Source organism: Bactrocera tryoni, chromosome 5, assembly GCF_016617805.1.
Source record: "Bactrocera tryoni isolate S06 chromosome 5, CSIRO_BtryS06_freeze2, whole genome shotgun sequence".
Classification (NCBI taxonomy): Eukaryota; Metazoa; Arthropoda; class Insecta; order Diptera; family Tephritidae; genus Bactrocera; species Bactrocera tryoni.
In genome coordinates, this window is record NC_052503.1 from 17,773,190 (window position 1) to 17,800,167 (window position 26,978).

The following is a 26,978-nucleotide window of genomic DNA, read 5'->3' on the forward strand; positions in this document are numbered from 1 at the left end:
GTTGAAGAATTTAGAAATTATACTGTAATAAATGTTTTCGAAAATTTGTTATCAAATTTCAAAATTTTTTTTAATTTCTTAAAGCACAGTTCTCATCAGTGTTGCCACCTTATTTTTAAAAAGATTAAGTTTTGAAAAATATTTTTTGAAAAAAAATACATACTTTCGAAGAGTTGCCATCTTTTTTTTAAAGAAATTAAGTTTTGAAAAATATTTCTTGAAAATATATATTTTCGAAGAGTTGCCATGTAATTTTAAGAAATGAAATATTATTATTCAAATATTTTTACAAGAGGTATAAACATGATAAAAACGTTTGGATAAGGTTGCCACCTAAATTTAATAAAAAAAAATTAGTAAGTTCTCTTTAAAGGTTACTTAAAAATCAGCATTGCGCTAATATATACATATTTTTGTATTACCAACTAAATTTTAGCATACTTCCCAGTAGAGTTGCCACTTTATTTTTAAGAATAATTATTTGTATGCTATGTAATAAAACGTTAAGGCAGAATAGAAATGTGCCAAATTAATGGATTATTTTTTTTAACATTTTTTCGAAAAATGTTGCCACCTAATTTTAAAAAGGGTAAATTTCATAAAACATGAAACAGGAGGACTGATTATTTTGGGGAAAATAAATTTTTTTTCCTTATCTCGATTTTTATCGGACAGTTTGTATGACAGCTATATGCTATGGTGAGCCGATTAGGTAAATTTTTTCGAACATTGTATATTTGTCTTGGACAATTATCCATGCCAAATTTGATGACGATATCTCTTCGAATAGACAAATTTCCCATACAAGTACTTATTTTGATCGATCACTTAGTATGGCAGCTATATGCCACAGTGATCTGATCTGAGCAATTTCTTCGGAGATTGCACCATTGCCTTAGATAATAACCCATGGCAAATTTGGTGAATGTATCTCGTCAAATGAAAAAGTTTTCCATACAAGCACTGATTCCAATTGTTCAGGTTGTATGAAAGCTATATGCCCCGGTGGTCCGATATCGGCGGTTGCGACAAATGAGCAGCTTCTTGGCGAGAAAAGATCATGTACAAAATTTCAGATCAATGTTTCAAAAACTAAACTTTAAGCTCATCACGTTGATCATTTATATACATATGTACATATTTTATAGGGTCGACGTACATAGGTAGGACGTTTCTTTCTGGGGATTACAACTTATTATATCAATGGTATATGTATATGTATGTACAAAGCATCAATTTCAACTACAAATTCAGAAAGCAAAATAATTCTAATGATGCAACACATGACTGTAAATAAGAATTATATACTACATCATGTAAGTATGTTCCTTACAGTTTTCTTGCATCAATTAGTCGTATTTTGCCTCGGAATCAACGTTGCATTTGAAATGTTACAACATATGCAGCAAATGTTGCACGTACAGCATTGGACAACTCATGATTTATGAGCATGTTGATGGGCGCCAATCATGTTATGGCATATTATGAATTCGCATAGGACTCGTGTGGGAAATAGATTTGTATAAACCCACATTACTGTAAATATGTATGTATGTATATGTACATATATGTAATTTACTATTTCTTCATCATATTTGTTGTTATTTTGCATTACAACTAGAAATGTATTTACATGCCCATCAACACAGCTACAAATCAATCATTTTGCCAGAACTTTACAACTAGCCATTTGTAAAATGAATCTTGCAACACTTCCTGCAACATGCCACAATGAGCATTGTTGCACCGCGTATTTCATGGCAAATTTTATATGCCACTAAAGTGCTCGTACTATATAATTTTCCCTTCTACACACACATAAGCACGCACATACACTCTTCTGTTCTACGTGTGTCCACTTTCTGTGTTGCCATTCGTCTCGCACAAAGTGGCAAGTTCGCGAAATACCAGCGCGAATTCTTTAAATCACTGCGTGGCTATTAAAAATCACAAAATGTTGCTGTCACATTTGCAACCGCCAACCGAGTGGCAGCATGTGCGCACAGACATATGTACAAGCAGGCGCTTTTTGTGCGGCCGCCTTCAACATTGTAACTAGCAACATGCGTCGGCCGGCAGCACGCCTATTTACGCTGCAGCAGCAAAGGCTTTGAATGTCAGCCACCTCAATAAAAATTCACGACTTTTCCTGGGTCATGATCCTCTTCGTAGTTGGTTGAAGCATTTTTGCTCTCCAACTATTTTCATTAGAGCACTGCGATTCTTTGCGTTTTGTCTATTAGTTCCATTATACATAACATACAAGGTGTGTTCCAAAGTAAACAGGACTTAACAAAAAAAAAAACAGAACAAACAGTTTTTTCGGCAAAACCAATTTATTTTATTCAAAATAGTCTCTTTCAATACGGATTTTTGCACGGTCCAAAAGCATGTCGAACGAGTGTTTTAGATCGTTGGCCGGTATGGCCGCCATTATGCCAGTGCAAGCCTTTTGAATGGCCTCCACGTCTGCATAACGCTTTCCTTTCATGGGCAAATGCATTTTTCCGAAAAGGAAGAAGTCGCACGGTGCCATATCAGGTGAATACGGGGTGGTTAATGGTTAAAATGTGATTTGTGGTCAGTAAATCGTCCTTCGAATGTTGGATTCTGAGCAATTTTTGGTCGTCAGTCAATTTGTGCGGAACAAACCGTGCACACACCTTTCGTAAGCCCAAAGGTTCGGTCAAAATGCGATAAATCGATGTTTTGGAGATGTTCAATTCCATTTCCATGAATTTCAATGATGGTTTCGGCTGATTTTTGATGAGTTCACACACAGTTTCGATGGCATTTCGGATGATCACGAATTTTGATAGGCCCACATGTTGTTCGTCATTTATGTCCTCACGACCACTTTGAAAACGTTGAAACCACTCGTGCACTCTGCTTCGGGATAGGCAATCATCGCCATAAATTTGTTTCATCAACTGAAACGTTTCGGTAAACCGTTTGTTTTACCAATTTCAAAACAAAATTTAATGTTGGCTCTTTGTTCGAAGCTCATTTTCGCACCGATAACACAAACATACTGACACTTAAAACGCAATAACTTCACTTCCAACCGATGAAATGTCATGAAATTCGCACTGGATAATCGATAAAGATAGCAGATTCTAACGCACCAGATGGCGACACCAGGAGCGCTTGATTCAAAAAGTCCTGTTTACTTTGGAAATCACTTTGTATATACATATACCGTGATGTATAATATGGACTGGCAGTTCTTTCAATAGAGGCAACGATTTTCACAATTAAAGTTCGTTTCATGCGAAAGAATTTGAGTCTTATGTTCTTTGAAGGTCTAAATTGAGATTTTTGGTGAAAATAAGTAATAAAATATTTGTATCGGGTTGATTCTGATTTTTATAATAACTAGAAGGGTTTATCTCTGAGCGAACCATAACCATAATTGGAGTAGCAGTTGTAAAATTCCCTAAATTTTTAGGATTCCTCCGAAATCAGAATCCGACCAAGTGATCGAAGATTATATTTATGTGCCCATCTCATCTCATCTCATCTCACGATTTCAATACCAATAATAATAACTTTTAATAGTATTTAAATATAGCGACAGAACATCTTAATAATAGGTATAATGCACTAACCTTAGACAACCTATTTGTCAGGATTGCTTATAACCCGCTTTTGTAAAAAAAGGTTAATAAATTCTGTTTCCTGAGAGACCCACACTCGTAGACTAAATGTTAAGTTCAGCTTTTATTTGCTTTTTTCAAAGTTTGAGTGTTCTCTATGCGCAAAGAACCATAAATCTTCCGCAGAACTCTTCTCTCGAACACTTCGAAGACCGACTGATCAGATGGTGTCATTGCCCATGCGTCCACACCATATAGCAGGACGGGAATGAGAGGACTTTACTTTTCAATTGCTTACTTACTCCAAAGTAGCACCCGTTGGCAAGAGAGGATTTCAAGACTGTTGTTGTGGCTGGTGTTAATATTTCAAAGTTATGACTGTCCACAGTAACATGTGAGACAAGTCGCGAGTGCAATGACTGTTTGTTTGATGACAGGAAATATTTCGGCTTGTCTTCGTTCACCACCATTCACTTCTTCCATTCGCTTCCTTATCAAGTGTGGAGAAAGCAGAACTATCGACGCGGTTGTTGAGGTCAATGATATCAATGCCATCGGCGTACGCCAGCAGCTCGTATTATTCTCTCCAGCAATGGATTGAAGAAGTCACACAATAGAGAGACTCTCTTAGTTTGAAACTTCGATTGGTATCGAACGGCTCGGAGATGTTTTTGTCGAGCCTGATGGAGTTTTTAGTGTTGCTCAACGTTAGTTTACACAGCCGTATTAGATTTGCGGGGATACCAAGTTCAGAAATAGCGGCATAGAGCAGTTCCTTTTCCTGATGTCGAAAGCATTTTTAAAGTCGACGCAGCGGGGTGTGTCGATCTTCCTTTCATGGGTCTTTTTCAAGATTTGGCGCAGTTTATAATTGAGATATACATTAAACTTCGAATATATTTCGGCTATTCGTCAGACACATACATATCATTAATTCCATTGACACGGTTCATACCCAAAACATTAATAAAATGTGCTGATACGTTCCATATGAGAAGCTGAGATCCTCTGATACCAGCACGACCATTTTCGAGAGGATACTGTTTCTTAAACTTTTTCGATGTTATCATCATTCACAGAGTTGGATAGATAACTAGCTTAAGGTACGATGACTTCACGGCCCTCACTGAATCCTTTGTGCCACTCAAGTACTTGTGTTCGATAAATTAGACCCTCAAAAAACTTCTGCAACATTTTTAAGAATTCTGTAGGCGAAATTCCGTTAGTAACACAAAATTTCAATTCAAACACGTTGTTCAATTTTTGTTTTCGTGGTAAAAACCGCCAGATAAAACTTTCGGTTAAACGAACCCAACTACACACCAATTGACATTTGGAGATCAAATTTCTAGGAAAACAATGTTTATCAATTCGGTTTGCGCGTGCAATTTATATGGACCAGTGCGGGTCAAATTTGATCAAATAGTATACTAGTTACATTTTTATGGCAGAAATTTAAGTTGCAACACTGTTCCCTAAAACGTTCTAGATGATTCGATTTATTTCATCAATAAGTCTCCATATAGCAGTCTCCTACTGGCCTTAAACTGCATTTTAACTAGAAGGTTTTGGTAAAATCTTAGGTCAAAACGTGCTGCTGAGCTGGGAAGAAAAGGTACTTAAACACACATATCAGTGGTACGAGTTGGATCTTCACTATCTTATTGTTTTTTTTTCTTAGGTTTGAATAGCTAAGCTTCACGGAAATTTGGCAATTTGTCTAGTCGCAAGGCTCTCTAGGCCTAAAGCTTCGCCTTCATTATGGTTAGCCTTTTCCTAGTTGTAGGGATTTTAATTGGACATTGCGCTATCGATGTCCATGCGATAAGTTTAAAAATCTCACCGGATGCCGGTTACAGAAGCTGCTTGGAAGAATACGGATATAAGGTAAAAATATATCAAAATTTCTTTCTGAATCGTTTCGCAATAATTCTATGGTTTTCGGACTTTTACACATCGGCGAGCTAACGGGAATGAAAATAAAACGTCTAGTTGGTTTTGTGTTGAATGCAAGGCGCTTTGTCGACACATGCGATCTTATTACAGGTTTCTGGCTACACAAATGACTATAAAAGGCAAGCTAATGTAGTCCCCATCTTAAAGATCAGCCATAGAATATAACCTCACCAAAACTAACTTACGTCAAAATTCGCTTAGGTTGTATTAAAGCAAAAACTGCAATCTTCTCCTCCGTTATAATTTTATGCGCAGATTTGAAAAGACTGATTTACAATAACAAAGTTTAGTGAGACTTAAGCTAGTATGAAATATGGTGTGCAAGACAACAACAATACGTTTGAGTTGGGACAAATAAATAATGAAATTTGACCGAATTCCACCATTATTGACCCACTGTGCTAGACAAAAGCTACTGCATTTAGAGAGCTACATTTTATTGGAGAAAATTTAGAAACTACAACAAAAATAAGAAACTGAAGTAAAATGTTGACACAAAAGCCATAAATAAAAGTGTTGCCTCGTAGCCAAAGGGGAATTGTAACAACATCGCCGAAGAGGCATGCAACTATGTACCATCCATACATACATATGTACGTGCTACTTACAACAGCTAGGAAGTATACAGCTTCTTGTTGCAGGCTGCCATCACATTATGTAACATGTTTATGTGACATTTTGGACATGCGCTTAAGATAACCGACAGACTGTCGGTGGCGGCGGTCAAATGGCGCATAGTGTTAAAAACAACAACAACAACAAAGCACAAAACACAACAACACTAATTTCTTGGCATTACATTAGCACCAAAACATGTTGTTGCCGTTGTTGTTGGCATTGGTTGCCACTGCTGCCAGTTTACTCGTTGGCAGCGGACGACACGAGTGACTTGCAACATAAGCTTTGCATTTTGCACGTCAACTTGCCGCTGTACATTTTAACCCAATCTTTTTTTCCTTCATTATTTCAGGCATTATTTGTAGCTACATACATTTGTTGTAATGAAAATTTAGTAAATTACTTATGTTTACCACCAGCGGGGCAAGTTGCTTGTCGCTGTCATGTTAATCGCACTTGTTAGTAAAAGAATTGCGCATGTTGCACATGACAGCTTAGATGAACATAAGTAAGGTAGAGCTATGTGTGGGTGCAGCCGAACATTGTATACTTTGACATTTTCCCACATTTCAAGCTTGTCTTACAGGTATCAGGCATTGTTCCTCGATTAAACTAACTAGAAGAATGGAAACCGTTATATTAGTCATAAGGGGATTACATGAATATTTGAATTGATTTCATTAATTTGTAGGACGAGTGTCATGTTTCATGTATGTTCACTCAATGCCAAAAAAAAATGTACACTCATTGAACAAAATGTCCTGCGGAGTAAGGACGAGGGTCCGTGCATATTGATATCTTTCTCCCTCTGTCTGCTGAGCTCTGCAAGCATTTTCCAAGTGGAGGTACCAGGCACGGAGAGGGCTCCTTCTACTGAATAACTACTGGAGGATAAAGCGAGCTACCATATACACAGATAGCCAGGCGGCATTGCCAGCCTGTCGTCATCAAAGATAAACAGCAGAGTATTCTATATATGTTGAAAGGCCTTAAGCTCACTGAGAGATCAACTCCACTTGTCTATAATTAGCGCTCCCGATCATAGAACATTTTCGGCAACGAAAAAACAGAAAAGTTGGCCAAGTCAGGAGCCTCTCTGGACGATTCAGAGACAAAGACAAAACCGGTTACGCAATTTGAGAAAATAGCTCAGAACAGCTGGAAAGCAAAAGCAAAATAGTAAAACAAATATGTCCAAAATATTACATGACAAGACAAGAACTAAGGACTTATTAAATAGGTTCAGGAAAAGTGTGGATAGGCTTACAGAGAACACAACGGGCATTTTCAATTTAGCGAAGCCGCGTTAAAAATACCTCGTAACAATATTTGGCGCACCTGCAAACTCGAAGGTAGTTAGGCAACGGTGCTACACTTCGCCTGCGAGTGCCCAGCTCTATCACAATCCCAATAAAGAACTCTGTGAGTCCATCATATTTGTATATCTATCTATAAAAAACATAACGAAGATAAGTAGTTTCATTGAGGACACCAAATAGTTCGAACAAAACAATAAATCGAGATAACGATATTAAAAGGTTTGACGAATAGTGTATCAAAATGACGCATCTAACAATAGTTAAGACCGTAGGCCCTGCACTCTTACCTACCAGAAGGGTGAAAATCACATAATTAAGGAATTGCTTTTAGGAAAATGTCTAGATTCCCTTATTCCACTTTCGACATCCAACAAAAATATGTTCGAAAAATTATTTTCACCCAATTTAAGAAAGAACAACAAAGCAGCGGAGGCAGATGGATCGCCAGCCGAGCTAATCTAATATGCCGACGAAGAACTAATAAGGAGCATGCACCAGCTTCTTTGTAGAATATGATTGGACGGCAACATGCCCGACGATTGGTATAAATGTGTGCTCTGCCCAATCCACAAAAAATGGATACCCAACAATCTGCGCAAACTACCGTGGGATAAACCTTCTCAACATCGCATATAAATTTCTACCGAGGGTACTGCATGAAACACTGAAGCCCACCGTCAACAAAATGATTGGACCTTGTCAAACATTGAGCTATACCAAAGCTCCGTCACAATCGGGAAGGACCTTTCGGAACCGTTTAATAGCAAGCGAGGTTTCAAACAAAAAGACTCCCTATCTTGGAACCAGCATTAACACCGAGAACAACGTCAGCCACGAAATCCAACGCAGAATAACACTTGCAACAAATGCTACTTCGGTCTGATTAGGCAATTGAGAAGTAAAGTTCTCTCCCGACGAACAAAGACCAAACTCTACAACATCTGATGAGTCGGCGTTACGAGTTTTCGAGAGAAAGGTTCTGTGGAAGATTTAAGGTTCTTTGCGCATTGGTAACGGTGAATACCGAAGCCGAGAGAATTAAGAGACAGCGGCTACGCTGCCTAGGTCATGTCGTCCGTATAGTTGTAAACACTCCAGCTCTGAGAGTATTCGAAGCAGTACCCGCCGGGGGGGGTAGTAATGGAAGAGGAAAACCTCCACTCCGTTGAAAAGACCAGATGGGGAAAGACCTGGCTACTACACTGGATAGACCTGGAATCTGCAATTGGCGCCAAACAGCAAAAAAGGAAGATCGACTGACGCGCTGTTGTAAACTTGTGTCTACGCAATAAAGAAGAAGTGGTAAACTCACCTCTATGCGGGTTAGGGTAGTTCACCGACCAACTTCACCCAAAATGTAGCACGTATACCCAAGATTATACGTTCACTTAATTTTCCTCAGATACCTTACATATTAACTGATATACTGTATCGTCATTAAGTCAACCAAAAGTTTAAAAATCCTTATATTAGGTATATGGGGCTAGAAAAGTACTGTACTGACTTGTTTCTTCTTAAAAACCGGCTTTATTGCTATTTAAATATCTTGGATACATAGTCAACCATTTCAGCTCCTACTCATTTCGGTATTCAGAGGATTGAAAATGTAGGGACCGATTGTTTTCTCTGATGTTCGATTTTCCTATCGTCGAGTGAAATATTTTGGTATAGTTTAATATGGAAATTTATCTTCGCTTCTATCCTAGCTTGACCTCACGTGACCCTAGTTTCGCCACATTTGTACCATATCTAGACTTTTTAGCATGGCCTATTATTTCTTTTACCACGGGCTTGACCTCATTTAATCTTTGGCTTGATCTCGCTTGACCGATGAAGGAATATAGGAAAATATTTCCTCTAAATTCAGTTGATTTAGATTTAGTAGTTTCTGAGATAAATACTTGAAATCTATTGGGGGACTAAATCAATCTCATTTTCTAATAATTGGTAAGATGATACATATTTTTAAATGTATCAATTTTTGTTTAAATTGTCGTTCCCGCGGACAGACGGACGGATTCTTAGACATGATATCAGACAGTCAATTCTTTTAGTCATCGTTATAAATTTACTATAAAAACACTATATCATCTCGATTAGTTCTACGTGTTACCAAGAAGAGTTACAAGCAATTTTACTCTCTGCGACGTGGTGCATGAGTATACTCGTAAACAAATAATCGGTGGGGTAAAAAGCAATAATTTGACTCACCTGAAATAGTATCACTGGAGCCGGTCGAACTAACTGATGTATGACCGTCAGGACTTTGGGATTCACGGGGACTAATCGGTGTGGGTGGTGTCAGTGTTGGTGATGCTGCCACTGGCACAATGCCAATGCCTTCGAAGTTACCGTTACCGTTGTTGTTACTATTATTGTATACACTGCCACCACGTCCGCTGTGCTCAGTTGTTGTGGCGCTTACTAAGGTGTTGCCAACTGTTGTTGTTGTACTGCTTATAGTTGAATTACTGCAGGATGCTGTTGTTGAATTTTCATCAATTTCTTGCTTCAATTGAAAATTGAAGTACGACACCGACGTTGTGCTGCTGGCGAGCGCAATTCTAAAAGAATTGGGAAAAGCGAAAAATAAAGCATTTTAACCAAATTTTAATTGCAGACGTTTATCACTAACTACGTAGTAATATAGACGGCATAACGTATTAAATATGCAGAAGCGTAAATGACAGATATTCCTATAAGAAATGACATGGTGAGTTTGAGTTCGATTACTTTAACTCGAAATTCGTCCACTTCTGTAATTGCTTATAAATAGTCCCGGACTTTCGGTTTGCTGAATAACACTTTAATAGCAACTGGTTGTAATGAGAGGGATGTGTCTAAGAGCTGTGATATAAAATTAATGGTGGCCTATAAGCTTCATTCGAACTTATCCGCGACCTATAACTATACCAAAATCGGCTCAGGTAGGTTCAAATGAAACTCGTTGGCGTACGTTAGGCTTTATAAAGACGGTGCCATCAACCTGAGTCATGATTGGTTAATTCGGTCGTTAGGATAAAAATAGGACGATAAAAAGCTATTCCTCTATTCCATTCTTATTCACAGCAATGGTCTGAATTAGCGTCTGTGATAATCAGTCCACCCAACTAAATAGCGGCCAGGGGAAAGAATTTGACCGCGCTAAGGTATGCCTGGGGCAAGAGGCGACTAAAATCTTATATACACTATGTCTGTTATTTGGCTTGCCTCGAAATATCAGCATAGTGTTGTCAAAAATAGTGCCACAATACTGGGTTTGAACTGTTATTATAGACTTTGAATGAGATTCCTTCTAATGAAAAGGCATTTGAAGATCAAGCGTCAAATGTCACCAGTCATTAAGTTTGATGACAGAAGGCTTAAATTTGGTACCACGGGGAGCAGTTAGGCCTTGGAGTTCGCTCCAATCTGCTAAACCTAATTGAAAATTCAGTTCAGTGTGGAGTCGCACTGTGGCCGGGTGCCGAACCCACAGCACGCCAGAGGTTTTAGATCGGCCTTGAGCCCGACCAAGGTGGAAAAAGTGTCCCTTCTACCTAACTTATTGCAATCAAATAATACTTGCAAAAAGCTTGTATTATTTGGAGCTTTGATCAACACATTATTTTGATCTCTGTGCTTTTTAAGCACCGTGGGTTAAGGCCATCGTCGACACGTACTCACGCAGAAACACAAGGAATGTTGTTATAGTTGGAGTTCTTTGATATACGAGGCCTGTTCAAAAACTTCTTGAAACACAATGAAAAAAGGAAAATTTCGAAAAATTACGATTTACTTTTAGCGGTCTCTTTTTAGCTCAATACACATGACTGAGCTAGGCTCAAACTTCTTTGCATTCTCCGAAACGGTGATGACCTCTTCATTCGACATAATATTCTGCAAGTTTTGGAAACAAAAAGACCGACACGGGACCAGATCTGGAAAATACGATAGATGGGATAACAATTAGCCTAATACACCACCCTCCGTCACTACGCGGCAAATTTTAGCCGATAATACCGCCTATGCTTTGCAGATCCCAGGTCGATTTCGGTTGCAAAGAAAACTGGCTGTCGTGGGATCAAATAACTTTGAAAAAGTAGTAGCTTCTTGGGAAGAAAAGAACGTGTGCAAATTTCCAAAATGATATCTCAACAAATGACGGATTTGTTCGTATAAATATAGGCAGATAGAGGGGCATAGTTAAATGCATTTTGCTCATTACATTTCCATATACATTGTGACACAATATTACCACGAAATTGTAATTTAAATTCGCCGGATAATTGATATTTCAAAAAACGTTTTTTGCTAAGTTGGTAATATTGTCCTTAACTACTATCCAAATATGGGGCAGATCTAGAGTAGAATTTTATTGTTTGGAACTATATTATTTTCAACTCGATTTGAGAAATGTGTAACTGTAGACTCACTGGAAATAATGTATAACTTTTAACTTTTCGGGGTTTTGGCGTTCTTGCTCGACTTGTCCTGATAAAGCTCAAATTTTTTCAAAAAGAGCACCGTATACAGATTTTTTTGGACCTGCTGGATTGTACTAATTCCGATCCCACAATCATGGAGAGCATTATAACTGCGAATGAGACATAGGTTTATGAATTTGACATACGAACAAGTCAACAATTGTCGGAATGGAGGAAAAAACGACATTCGTGGATTGGTACATCATGAACTTGTATCAGAGACGGTCAATAAGGTGTTATATTTGTTTAATTATTATTATGACAATATTTGTCGAAAACGGACGGAATTGTGGAAGAACACTTCATGGATTTTACACGATGATAATGCACCATTGCATCGAGCCACGGTTGTGACCGAATTTAAAGCCAAACACAAAGTGAATACCATCGACCAAGCACCATATTCACCAGATTTGGTTTCGGTTGCTTCTTGTTCCCAAACTGAAATTGCCGCTCCGTGGAACCCGTTATCAGTCAATCGAATAGAAAAAACAAAATTCACTGAAGAAGCTGAAAGGCATCCCAAAAAGTGCTTATGAAAAGTGAAAAAGAGAACCGGAAAATCGTTGGCATAAGTGTATTGCATCTGGTGGAGATTACTTTGAAGGCGACCAAATAAATATTGATAAATAGTTAAATATTTTTCGTTTTATTAACAAATTTTGGACACTTTTTTGTCACAATTTATACTTGTTGGGATTTCCGACTTTTTCTTTTGGCTGTTACAAGCCTCGCGACAAACTTAGTCTACCTTGTGCTGAGCATAGTTAATGAATTTTATTCAAATTATATTTTCATTTTATTTCTGTATTCCATAACCGCAACTTTTAATCGATGTTCTATTATATTGAAGATTCCAAAATCAGTCTGAGCCCAAAGTTTTACACATTCTTTTACGTAAAATTAAATTTCGTCTTACAATTCCGGTATCTACCCATCACCTACCGTCATGAGCTCTCTCACCCAGTTTCACTTTCCCAAGTATAAACTCTTTCGCCTCGTTCGCTGCCATCGTCGTCTCATACTCGTACACACGCACTCACATTTGCTTGCATTGCGAAAATATTATGACAACAAAATATTTTCAACAAGGATGCTCATGTCAAGTGGCTAACGACAGCAATGAGTATTCAAACAGCCAAAGTATAGCCACAACAACAAATGCAAAAGTAGAAAATACGTGTATGAAACGTGAACTGGTGTGAGAACAAAGGGTTCAAGAGGGCCAATGCGAGCACATAACTGTATCTGACAGTATGTGTGTGAGTAGAGATGAGTGTGTCCGCCATCTTAAAAGCCCATACACGTACATGTGCCGTTAGCGCGTAGTTCCTTATGTGTGTGCACGCGTATGTGTGTGAGTTAAAATGCTGTCAAATGCAGCAGCAGCAACGGCAAGCGGATAACGGCAAGAGGCACAAAAAGAGGCTACGTCGAAAGTTGGCGCAGAAAATCGATTTTCACATTTAAATGCCTGTGTGCATTTGGCACGTGCCAGGCTAAAATAAAGCAACACCGTGCGTCAGCTATTTCTACCGGAAGTCTCAAAATGGCTTAAAACTACAGGCGCACACATACTTGCAAGCATTTTCATATACATATATGTATGTGTATGTATTTGTCTGTGCACGTGCAAAGAATGGGAAGTGAAGCTGAGGCACACATTTCTGTTATTGCTTTGTGCGGCACATTTTCGCTTTCTTCCCACGCCGCGGATTATATCCATGGCAGCGCTTGTTCTTCTAGTAAAACGAGATACTTTGTTCTTTAGGCAGAATGTTTATAATTTGTGAATTTGATATTGTTTTTTGTTTGTTCTTTAGTTTAAACGGGATTTTACGGCCCAATATAAATAACTGTAATGAGCTACCTTTGGCGTTCGCTGTGTAAATTAAGCATTTCTTAGGGTGCGTAGTTTGGGTAATAATTAAACTCATTGAAAGGTCTTTGGCAGGCTCGAGCGCGGGTAATTGGATAATGAATAATGAGCTAAGTATGTGGGTTGCAAGCCAGTTGGATTAAAGTGAGAAAGTTTTCCGTCTGGATTCAACTTCTGAAAATCTTGAATTTTTTCACAACAGATACTATGTGTAAGCAAATTTACTACTGTGGGCAAAAAATAGTAAGACTATTTATTTTTAATTTAAATTTTAGTAACGTATACTCATGTGTTTCTAAAGTACATAAAGTGAAGTGAAATAATTCAACATAAAAGTTCCATTAAATTTTGTGCGCGAAATCACATTTCTGGTGATGAAACGTTCAGAATGTTGGAAAAGGCCTTCAGTGATTGCTGCGAGCAAGTGTTTTTGATTGGTAAAAATTATACAAAGAGTGACGAACCACGCCCAGGATGGCCAACAACAACAACATGTCCATAACACGGCCATGAAATAAAGAAATTGGTGCTTGAGAATCGACGGTTAAAAGTCAGAGCTCTTTTAACATCGTTGAAATATCGAAACAATCAGTGAAAACTATTTTAAAAGATCATTTAGGTCTAAGAAAAGTGAAAGCACGATTGATTCCAAAATCATTGAATTTTTTCGAAAAACAGCATCGCTTAAACAACTGTGAAATAATGCTTTCCGACTACCAGGATGTCATGAAACGTATTATTTCTGGCGATGAGTTTTGGAGCTACGTTTACAACCCAAAAACAGGCGCTCAATCGACCGAATATTGTCAAAGTTTAGTCGAAATCGAAAAAACACGTCAAAGCAGGTAAAAAATTAAGGTTATATTGACAGTTTTTTTGGATTATCGATGCTATTTGTGTGCTATGCGTCGTTTGAACGAAGCAAATCGTAAAAAGAGGCCGGAATTATGGGCCAACAAATTTTGGCTTTTGCACCAGTTTGTATGGCAAGTTCGTAAATCCTATAATGGTGCGATGTCGGCAGTTCTGACAAATCATCAGCTTCTTATGGAGAAAAGGAACACTGCAAAATTTCAGTGCAATATCTCAAAATCTCGGCACAAAGCATGGTCACAATGGGAAGAATCTTCGCAATTCTGTTCCCACCAAACACAGGGCATCATCAGCAGTCACAACCCGATGCAAAAACCACTTCTTCTCGTCTTTTTGTAGCGTTCAGGCAGCATTTCTCACTTTCAAAATCATCATTGAACGCCTCTTGACTTCAAATCATATGACAACCGATTTCCATGATTTTGGACATATTTGGCTGCTTATAAACGCAGAGATTCTGTGTGATGTTCTTGTATTTGACAACAATCTTAAGCGAGTAGTGCTTCCAGTTCCTCATCTCCAAAGTTGTTTGTCACGGACGTTCCACGTCTCATAAGCCAAAATCACCACTTTCGAAATATTGAAACCACTTTTGACACGTACGCTTAACTGACTAGGGAATATTCACTATAAATATCCTCCAAGATGCTATTATTTTCAGCTCTCTTAAAACTAGCCAAGAAGTACTTGGCCTCATTAACAATAAGATCAAGCTTCTTCCGTAATAGACTTCGGCTGGGCTCGACCACAGAGGAATCGCCGGAAACTGCAAAGCCGCTGAGTTTGCTAGGAAGGACTTCAATTTTATGCCGTACCTCGTTGTCCTATTGCATTTTTGCGCTAAACATGAGCTCGACAAGCACTGGCAGCAACCAGAATTTGTGAGATTGCGAAATATTCTGAGCCTGAGTCGCTTGTAAAACGCCCTCACTACTTGCTCTAAGTAAAGTTAATCTCGCCGCAATTGTAGGTGTTCCGGTTTAATATTTTTCTGGGCGATTTTTGACAAAAGTGTATGGAAGATAATTTTTGCTCAATGAACCTAGCAAAATGGCTGAGAGTGATATAAACTGCTTTGAAAAATTTGTGGTAAACTCCGAACCTTTTTTGATATATGAGGATCTGGTTATTGTATTTTTTGGAATTTTTGGTTATCACAAAGCACCTTCACAGCTTTCCAAGTAAGAGCCATCGATAGGACCGTACCTATTCGTATGAACCTAACCCAACACTTCAAATGAATGACATGTACTGTAAAAGGGACTGAAGGACAGTAGCTTTCTAACGTATGTTTAGAGTACTGCAACAACTTACTCCATCTTTTGACGAACCGTATGAATATAGTTACAGAACCATTACCTAATGCAGTAACCGATGTTTTAGCTAAAAACGGGTGATCCAAGAAAAGGAACTTTTTTCTATAGCTCTTTTTTGGCAGAATTTTTGTTCTGTTGTTTGGTTTTTTATCTACGAAAGACTTACGCCTGAATAACGTTCTGTAAAGAAAGTGTTTCACGCGCTTCGCTCAGCTTATTGTCAACATAGTCTGCGTACAAAATACAGCTTTTGTGCAAGAACTGAAGCCGCTCGACCTTCCCAAGCGACATCGCTTGAAAAGTTCCTAGAAGATCCGACGTTTTCGAGCCTAATTTTGTTCATCGATTTCTAGCTAAATGAGTATGTAATCAAGCAAAATTGGCGCATTTGGGACAAAGGGTTTGGTACGGGTTGTGGCACGGTTTCAACAATACGTCGCCACTTCTCACATATCACATCAATTAATGAATTTATTGAAAGAACGCTTTGGGCCGGTCGATTGACTACCAAGACCGTTTGATATTACATCGTTAGACTTTTTCCTGTGGGGATATGTGAAGTCTAAAGTCTATGCGGACAATCACGCTTCGATACAGGCCTTGGAGCAAAACATCACGCGTGTCTTTCAACAGTTGCAAGTCGAAATGCTCGAACGAGTCATTGAAAATTGGACTTAACGAATGGACCAACTGAGACGTAGCCACGGTCAACACTTGGTAGAGACAATCTTCTCAAAAGTAATGCCAAAGAATGTTTTTCGAATGATTTGAAGTTTCTGTGTTTTTTTTTTAACATAAGGAACCTCGGAATGGATCACCCTTTATTTCAACAACTTAAAATGTGTTTCGCTACTTTCTGGTTTTCACTTAAACAGCTTCCTTTTAGGTCATAGATTGCGATTGCAAAATAAATATTGCAACAGAGCTTACATATGTAAACTATATTATGTATGTATGTGTGTACCTGCAAATGATTGTGTTAACATCGTAAAAAGCATATAAAATTGGCATGGCATTTGCTCGTAAATTTCGCCACTGGCACTTGTCAGCCGCTAATGTGACATAACAACACACATGCATTTCTAGTTACATATTCATATGTGGTTTACAGTTATACGAGAAGTATCGTAAAAAGGATTTAATTTTATGTCTTTCAACATACATAGACACAGTTATATATAAATAAAATAAATATCTAAATTATATATACCATACACATATACACATATGTACATATGTATGTATGGTATAAGGTGAAAACTTAAGCGCTTCAGATTTTCTCGCATTCGGTCGCCTCGCATGCGCCTACATAGTGAAAAAGTTTGCGCAACAAAACAACGGTAAATTGCATCAACTAAGAGTGGCATAATGGCATAAAGAACGTTGCCACTTCAACCAAACAAATTAAATAAAAGTGGCTACAGCATGCCGCCGGTGCATGCGGGCACTAAGTGCATGCAACAAAAATAACGAAACTTAAAATAATGGAGAGGCTTAAAAATGTGCAAAGTGCAAATAAAACAACTATTAAATGTATAATCAAATAACGGTGCTTACTACCGTTCGTTGCCAGTGTTGTGTTTGCGTAGCAGGTAGATGTGACTGGCATCCAGCAGCAGGATGTGGCGCTTCAACTGAAATCTGGCACAAGTCGCAAGTTGCAGGTACAACACAATACAACCCTGCCGCACACTCAATTAGGTCAGCAGCGAAACTCTGCCGTGCATACAATAACGCCACCTGACTCGTGAGTTTTTAAAATATTTTTAAAATCTTATTCATTTTTATTATTGGAATTGTACAGAAGGGGAGTAACTGTAAATTACAGTAAAAATGTTGAAAATGATAATAAAACAAATATTATTATGAAATATGTACATGACAAAGTTAGATTTTTTTCAATTTTGTTGAAATTTATTCATAGCAAATACAAGGTGCGTGCCAAAGTAAACAGGACTTAAAAAATCAGAACAAATGATTTTTTCGGCAAAATCCATCTATTTTATTCAAAATTGTCTCCTTCTGCTTCAATACAGCGTTTTGCACGGTCCAAAAGCATGTCGAACGAGAGTTTTAGCTCGTTGGCGGGTATAGCCACCAGTATGCCGGTGCACGCCTTTTGAATGGCCTCTACGTCTGCATAACGCTTTCCTTTCGTGGGCAAATGCATTTTTCCGAAAAGGAAGAAGTCGCACGGTGTCATATCAGGTGAATACGGGGAGTGCTTAATGGTTAAAATGTGATTTGTGGCCAATTAATCGTCCTTCGAATGTTGGATTCTGAGCAATTTTTGGTCGTCAGTCAATTTGTCCGGAACAAACCGTGCTCACACCTTTCGTAAGCCCAAAGGTTCGGTCAAAATGCGATAAATCGATGTTTTGGAGATGTTCAATTCCATTTCCATGAATTTCAATGATGATTTCGGCTGATTTTTGATGAATTCACGCACAGTTTCGATGGAATTTCCGGTGATCACGGATTTTGATTGGCCCACATGTTGATCGTCATTTATGTCCTCACGACCACTTTGAAAACGTTGAAACCAATCGTGTACTCTGCTACGGGATATTCAATCATCGCCATAAACTTGTTTCATCAACTGAAACGTTTTGGTAAAAGTTTTACCAATTTTAAAACAAAATTTAATGTTGGCTATTTGTTCGAAGCTCATTTTCGCACCGATAACACAAACATACTGACACTTAGAACGCAATAACTTCACTTCCAATCAATGAAATGTCATGGACATTAGTCACTGAACAATCGATAAAGATAGTAGATAGATGACATCAACAGGGGGCCCTAGGTTTAAAAAGTCCTGTTTACTTTGGAACTCACCTTGTATGTTAAGTACACATATGTACTTAGAGGGTTTGCGCACTAAAAATGAAAAATTGCATTAAAGTATGGAAGAGCTAAGTTCGAGTGTAACCGAAAATGTCATACGCTTGCGCCTTCCAGAGATCGAAACCGGAGAAATATCTTCAGGTATGGTCGAAACTTTATTTCAGAAGTTAAGAAAGACTAAGTTCGTGTGTAACTGAAAAATGTATATTTTTGCACTAATCTATATGTGTAAAGTCAGCCGGATGTTCGAATATCCTGATATTAGTTATATAGTGACTAGGTCAAGTTTTCACCTAATTTTATCCATTTTAGGCACATAGATAAACTGTTATGAATAAAATACGCTCTGCATATTTCATTGAGATAGCTCAAATATTGACAAATATATGGGATATAAAGTCACCAGGAAGTTCGAAGTTTGGCCCGATTCAACCTATTTCGTAATACACACACCTCAATAAGAAAAATATTATCTCCAAATTTCATTCATATATATCACACATGGACCGATATTTTTAGTCAAAATTCAAATATAGTTACTGGGGTCCACATATTCGGTACCTAGGGGCTTGAATAGTTTTGGTTTGATTTGGGCAATTTTCGGTTATAAGGTGGCATACTTCAAAAGAATTATTCGTGCAAAGTTGTATCCCAATATATTAATTGCTTTTTGATTTGTACACAGGAAACTGAAATAATCAAGCGGAATTTAGAAATATGTTATATAGGAAACAGGCGTGGTTGTAGTCCGATTTCTTCCATTTTCACATCGTGACATATGAATATTGAAAAAATGTTATGTATCAAGTTTGGTTAAAATCGGTCGAACAGATCCTGAGATATGTGATTTCACTTAAGGATGGAGCATGCCACGTCTATTATACAATTTTGACACCGGGTCCTGTAAAACCTTTTTGTGCCATCCTGGGTGTGAAATTTAATATCATTGACGCATTCAGTTATTAATCCCACAAAACCGTTATATGGGGAGCGGGCGGGCTTTTCATCCGATTTCACCTATTTTCAGGCTATCGTGAAGAAGGTGAAGAAGTTGAAAAAATGTGTCTGTGTAAATTTTGAGTGATATAGCTTTGGTTTAAAAGATATATACATAAAACTTATTAGCGGGCGGGACCATGCCCACTTTTCAAATATTTTCAAACCACAGGTGCCCTTCCTTAACGCGATTCGTCGTGCGTAGTTTGAGTTCTGTATCCTATTTTACTGCTTATATATAGCACTTATTACGGCGATCTGTCTATCTGTCAGATCAACCATTGAGAGTCTAGTGGAAAAATTTGAAACCATAGGCATCGTACAAAATGTTCCCTTGCCAGTGAGGCAAAGAGTGCCCGTAATGTCGAGAATATTGTTGCCGCTAGCGCATCAATTGAGGAAGACTCAAATCAGTCTCTCACACGTCGTTCTCAAGCGTTGAGCACCTCTCTGACTTCGTTGTGGCGAATTTTGCTAAAGGATCTTCGCCCACATCCTTACAAGATCAAATTGACACAAGAACTGAAGCCGCTTGACCACCACAATTGTCCTATGTTCGTGAATTGGACTGAGCAACAACTTAAAAATGGTCCGGATTTTCAGCGAAAAATCATAGATGAGCTTCATTTCTGTCTGAATGGCTTCGTCAATAAGCAAAATATTCATTATTGGTCAGGCAGCAACCCACATATACTCCACGAGTCACCATTGCATGCCGAAAAAATGACGATTTGGTGCGGTTTATGGCCCGGCGCCGTCATTGGGCCGTACTTATTCCGTGATGATCAAGACCGGCACGTTACTATCAAAGGGAATCTCTACCGCTCAATGATAACTGAATATTTTTATCCCGAATTGGATGACATGGACTTACATACGTCCCTACTGCTAAGGCTAAGCACATATTTAGTGGAGCGTATAGTAAATAAACAGAGATATCACAGTCGTTATAATAACTCACGAAACGTCATTTGCCATCTTTGATTCGCTAGCGCGAGAAAAAAAGGCGAATCGAACAAACAACTGGCATAAATTATCTAAATGGGTGTACATTAATACCTCTCTTTTATTGAATTCAACTGACAAATTTCAAAGAAAACGTAATCTACTATCAGCTCACAATCGATCCGGTCTGATATGAGTAACTTTATTTTCACGTATTTTAACCAAAATATTTATTATCGCCTTCAAAATAGGCTCCAGGGGCATTTACATGCTACAACACGACGGTTTTCAAGCACTGTTTCCTTATTTTTTTTTTGATGAGGTAGATGGTGGACTAGTTTTTAGGCAAGTTTTCGATGACTTCACGCCCTTTACCGACTGCTTTGTGTCACTCAAATACTTGTGTACAGCTTCAAAGAATACTTATAGACTCGATGTAATAATATAAACTAAGTGGCCAAAAGAGTTTTACAATACAACAAAAGCAATAATGGGTTAATCGCCGAGCCAAGAGAATAAGAATAAACTGTTGTGATCAAAAGCAGCTTGCCAGAGTGTCCCAGAAGCAATTAAATTTAAAAAAATCAATTTTATACCCCGTAAATTAAACTGGCGCTTGCATATGAATCTTTATCATATTATGTGCAGTACATATGTACATAAAAGCCACTATGTAACACACCATTTACTCTACACAATGCCTCGCTGAAATTCACTTTTGCGATTCACGCGATAAAAACTGCGAAAAATGCAGTGTCCAATAAAGCCTTTGCCCATAAATCTCAGTAAAATCAATTCAAAATATATGCTATATGCATTAGTATACATATATACAAACAAATGAAGAAGAGTCATAAATTGTGCGCTTTATGGGTTTTTTCTAGCGCTGGCACAAACCCAGGCAGCCGGCCTAGTTTCATAGACTCAAAACCACACAGCAGCATCCCGAGGCAATAGAATGACACAGAAGTGCTGTCGCAAGCGAAGAAAGGCGCACACAAATTTCTGCATATATTTATTCAGATATGCAAGTGCATAAATATGCCGTTAAAAATACCATGCTGAGCATATTTGTAATGGAAAACATTGTAGCTGAATAAGTGTTCTGAAAGTTATGATGCCATATTTGGTTATAGTTTTGCGAAATTTACTTTAGAGACTGAAAATATATTTCTGACTTCTAAAAATTGGCAACTTTTACAATATAACTTGAAATATTTGCTGTTCAAAGAAAAATTTGGTTTAAAAGATTAATAACCATTAATAAAATATATTTATAAGTCTTTAGGTTCTTGCTCATACCATCGACTAAGAGGAAGATCAACCTATGACCTGCTGTTTCATTAATAATATACAAATAATTCAAATAAAATCTATATTTTATATTCTATATTGAAGATTATGGGATGATATGGCATATTAACAGTCAGACCTGGTGTTATTTAACCAATTATTAAGGCATCATTTAAGAGTACATACATAATAAACCTGTAGTATAAAATCACAAAAATTTGATTGAAAATTTGGCAAACTTGGCGAAATTTTAACTTTTCTATCTCACTCACTGATTCCATCTATATCTACATCCGTCACTTTCAGCCTCTATTCACTTATTTGTCTCTCGCTATCCTTATTATTTTCTCAAGTCATCAACTAACTCATACTAAAATTGACTTGTCTATCTCACTCACTGCTTCTTTCTATATCTACATTCGTCTCTGGCTATCTCTATTTACTATATATTTATATATCTCCCTCTCTCTCTACATATATATCTTTATCTCTTTCTCAAGTACACAACAGCCAACTGTTTTTCTCAAAGCAACCTTTCATTATATTAAGCGCCGTTCTTTTCTGGGTTCTCTAAGTGTTATCACAATTTTCTCTGCCCCAAGAAGCTTAGTAAGAGCTGGGATTATAATAATCATATTTTTCTTCTTTCCAGCAATCCCAACTTAACACTCACCTTTCGATAAATTTTATCAAGTTGAATTTTTGATGGACATAATTCTAATTGGTTATAAAATAATGGACATACACCCTTTCAAAAAAAACAAGTCCAAAATGTAGGAATCTTCCACTGTACCCGTTCAACGTGCTACCAAAAATTTAGAGTTAGGGTATGTAGCATTTATTGACCCAGAACAGAATCGTGAACTTTTTTGGTTAGTAACTGGTTATTTATCCTCACATAAACATCAAAATGTAATCAATCATGTCTGATTTGTAGAAAAGAGAAGTCGAAATGCTATGTAGAGGCTATGACAAATGCGACTTTTTTGGAAAATTGTTTTGTGATAGGCTTTTTAGTACGAAAAAAACGATATTGCTTAGTCTCTAAATTTGAATGTTTCAGAGCAAATGAAAAAAGCGCCTCAACACACACAGCACAATGAACAGTCTCGAACACTTCATAAAATAATAGAATGTATTTCCTTTTTACTTTAATGGACTACAAATGTCGAAAACTGTGAAAATGATAAAGCTGAATGTGAGATAACGAAGGATTTTACCAAGAAGAATACTGCTAGGAAGTGAAAACACAAGTAAATTAACATTCCCAGTGCTTAATCTTAAGTAGGACAAAGAAATAAGCTGATGGAACGACACTATCTTGCTAGACTTTGTATTGCGTGGATATTGGCTGCGGTTGTTCAAGTTTATAAAATTTTGTGCGTTTAAAGAACTTATTCAAAATCATAATGTTTGAATTCACTTATATTTTAAATCACTTTAACGGGTGAGGTACTTCTTTCAATAGCTTTTTTTGACAGATCTCGGTGAGCCGTGTTAATTTGTGATGTTAATATTCTGTACTATTTGGCATTTCATCGTGGGAAAACTTACGTCTGAACAAAGTTTACAAAGCGTTCAACTTTATTATGAAAATTCACGTTCTGTAAAGAATGTGTTTCGTCCGTTTCCCTTAACTTATACCCAACATAATCGGCCTACCAAGCGTACTATTCGCATCACCATCAACCATCTTGAGACCCAGAATTCATTATTGGATTATATACGATCGAATAGCTACGTTCACCATCCAGTGAGGAAAATATAACAACCGTAGCTGAGAGTGTACATCAGAACTGTGGAGAGTCGTTTCGGCGCCGTTCGCAACTCGAACTCACGTATAGAACGACTTGGCACATTTTACGTCGAAACCTTAAATGGAAAGCGTACGAAATATAGCTTATGCAAGAACTGAAGCCGCTCGACCTTCCCAAGCGACATCTCTCTGCTCTATGGGCTCTTGAAAAGCTCCAAGAAGATTCGACGTTTTCCAGCCAAATTTTGTTCAGCGATGAGGTCCATTTCTGGCTCAATGGGAATGTAAACAAGGAAAATTGTCTATTTGCGACGTAGGGCAAACTGAAGAGATTCCAGAGCTACTATATCATCTAGAAAAAACAACGGTTTGATGTGGTTGATGAGCCGGTGGAATCATCGGTCCTTATTTCTGTAAAAATGATGCCGGTAAGAACGTAACCGTCATAACGACCGTTATCGAGCAATTATAACCTACTTTTTGATGCCTGAAATTGAAGCTCGTGATCTCGGCGACATTTGATTTGAACAAGACGGCGCCACTTCTCACGCATCGCTTCAATCAATGAATTTTTTGAGAGAACATTTCGGTATGCAGATTATTTCACATTTTGGGCCGGTCGATTGGCTACCAAGATCGTGTTATATCACACCGTTAGACTTTTTCCTGTGGGAATATGTAAAATATAACGTCTATGCGGACAATATCGCTTCAATTCAGGCTTTGGAGCAAAACATCACGCGTGTCTTTCGCCAGTTACCAGTCGAAATGCTCGAACGAGTCATCGAAAATTGGACTCAACTGAGACGTAGCCGCGGCCAAGATGTGAAAGAGATAATCTTCAAAAAATAAATGCCAAAGAATGTTCTTTCGAATGATAATAAACATTCCCCATTAAATTTGAAGTTTCTGCGTTTTTTCTTTAAAAAAGTATGGAACCTCGAAATGGAACACCCTTTGCATAGGTACATACATACTGAAGGGGGTATTCTTGTATAGGATTTTGAAAAAATCGATTTTTTTTGCATATCTTGAAAGTTTAGACTTTCAAAAATATAACCTTGGAAGGATTTTTCAAAATTCGACTTATTTTTGTCTCCTACACTTTAAACGCGTTTTTCTCAAAACTGACTTTTTCGGAACGATGCCCACAATTTCTCAAGTTCTACTGGACCCATTTACTTGAAATTTTTATAGAGTCTTCCTTATAGGCTTGTCTATGGTTGGAACTAGCCCTAACCCCAAATTTTTATTTTTATTATTTTTAAAAAATTCGAAATAGTCAGAAAAAGTGATCCAAAAAATCTTTTTTTTTTTTCATTTTGTGAAAAAAATTTTTCCCACTTTTCCGTAGTTCCGGCCTTTGCGACATTATTCAAAATTAATCTTTTTTTTTGGTTTCAGATAACTAGGAGGGTTGAAATCATGGGCATGGTCACGTGGAAATTTTTAGAGACCCCCCACTTCGTCAGCTCATAATTTTTGAAATTTTTTACTTTTTTTAGTTTTTAATTTTTTTCTGTACTCTTCCAAAATTAACAAATAACTAATAAAAAAATGGATAGTAAAAATATTAATTGCCTTTTTTTACGGCACTTTAAAAATTACCTGAAATTCATGCTTCTAGACCAGAATACCCCCTTAAATATATGGCCTTCAACGCTTTCTTCTGTATGCTACAGGCTTAATATGTCCTGTGCAGGGTATAAAAGTACCATATACGTGTTTTTATAATTTCTCTGCATGGCTTTGTAATTTAAGCGAGTATTCTTTTGTCGCGTGCCTATCATTGGATCATCAAAATATCAAACAAATATTTAAAATAGCTTTTCTAAGTATTTCTCGGATTTGTTTTATTAAAAATTTTTTAAATAAAAAATAAAAATTAAAAAAAAATCTTTGAGACATACCTGTTAGTGTCAGTGACGCTTAAACTAGATTTGGTTGGAAACTCCATGTGTCGCCGGCCCTCGATGGGGCTGGCCTAGATATTGAAAAACACTAAAATACATTTAAGCTGTTGCCGGGTGCACGGAGCGAGATTTGATTTAAAAAAACATAACGTTACTGATTTAAGTGTTAATTTTTATGATTTTTAGAAAGTCGATATTTATATTTTTCAATGTTTTGTGTTGAGCATATATTTTCTCACAAGCGTTTATACATATACGAGTATAATGATGATATATTCAACGCAACTAAATTACTTATTTTTTTTAACTCTATTTTTTGCTGTGCTTGGTGATTTGTTTGTGGTATTACAGTTGCTTAGTATATTTGCACACACTGTTGTATTGAATTAAAATGATTATTGAATTTGTTAAAGTGATTTATTGCTTTTCGTTTTCTTAAAGTACATATATTTCTGGAAAATTTTTTGCATTTATTTACACTTTTAATGCTTTTTAAAACACATTTGCAACAACAACAATTTGTAAACGCACTTTTTCCAAGACTGTAACGCAGTGTGTGTGCTATGCTCAGTATTTTCAGTATTTACACTTATATTTTCAAATATTTTCACATTTATTCACGCGAAATAATTTTAATCCATTTTCACTTAACATCATTTGCAGGTTATTGCCAGTTGTTAAAGCACTTTTCGCCACTATTTTCACTTGTAAATTTTGATTTCGATTGCTTTCTAATGGATTTTCCACCAAATCGACCGACTGCTCCCCGCCCACAAACGCTTTGCGGCACTAGCGAATATGCATCTACAGTCAGCCACTGCAAAGCGCTGCATTTGTTTGCGAGTGTAACGGTACGTACTTGTGTTGCGAGTAGCACGTGAGTGTGTATGTGTGTGTGTGTGCGTGTTTTGGGCTTGTGAAAACCCGGTCGGTCGGTTGCTTAGCTGATCGGCTTTTAGTCGCCGTTTTGTTTTTAGTTACTTGGCTGCATGCCGCCGGAGCTTTTTCTGCATTCGAGCAGGCATTCCGGCACACAGGCACCGAGGCTGTCGTGCCGAGTGCGCGATGAGCCTACCGGCGGTCGTTGGTGGTGTTGGTGTTGTTTGTTTTGTGCAGCTTATACCCGCCTGCCTGCCTGCCCGCCTGCCTGTCAGCCTGTCTCACAGCTCTGCGCTAATAATGTCAAATGGTGTGTGTGTTGTTGT

The 26,978-nt window shown here is 37.5% G+C and overlaps 1 protein-coding gene across 1 annotated transcript in view; it reads right to left on the reverse strand.

The window, feature by feature from the left end:
- The window catches only part of LOC120778048 (ecdysone-induced protein 78C), a 228,769-nt gene extending 202,792 nt beyond the window's left edge, over window positions 1–25,977 (reverse strand). Inside the window, exons 1-2 of the mRNA XM_040109724.1 lie at window positions 25,771–25,977; window positions 9,701–10,053 (exon numbers count right to left, since the gene is read on the reverse strand). Of these exons, the coding sequence (XP_039965658.1) occupies window positions 9,701–10,053; window positions 25,771–25,817 (400 nt within the window). The 5' untranslated portion in view covers window positions 25,818–25,977. The remainder of the gene's footprint in view (window positions 1–9,700; window positions 10,054–25,770) is intronic.
- Window positions 25,978–26,978: the final 1,001 nt, after the last annotated feature.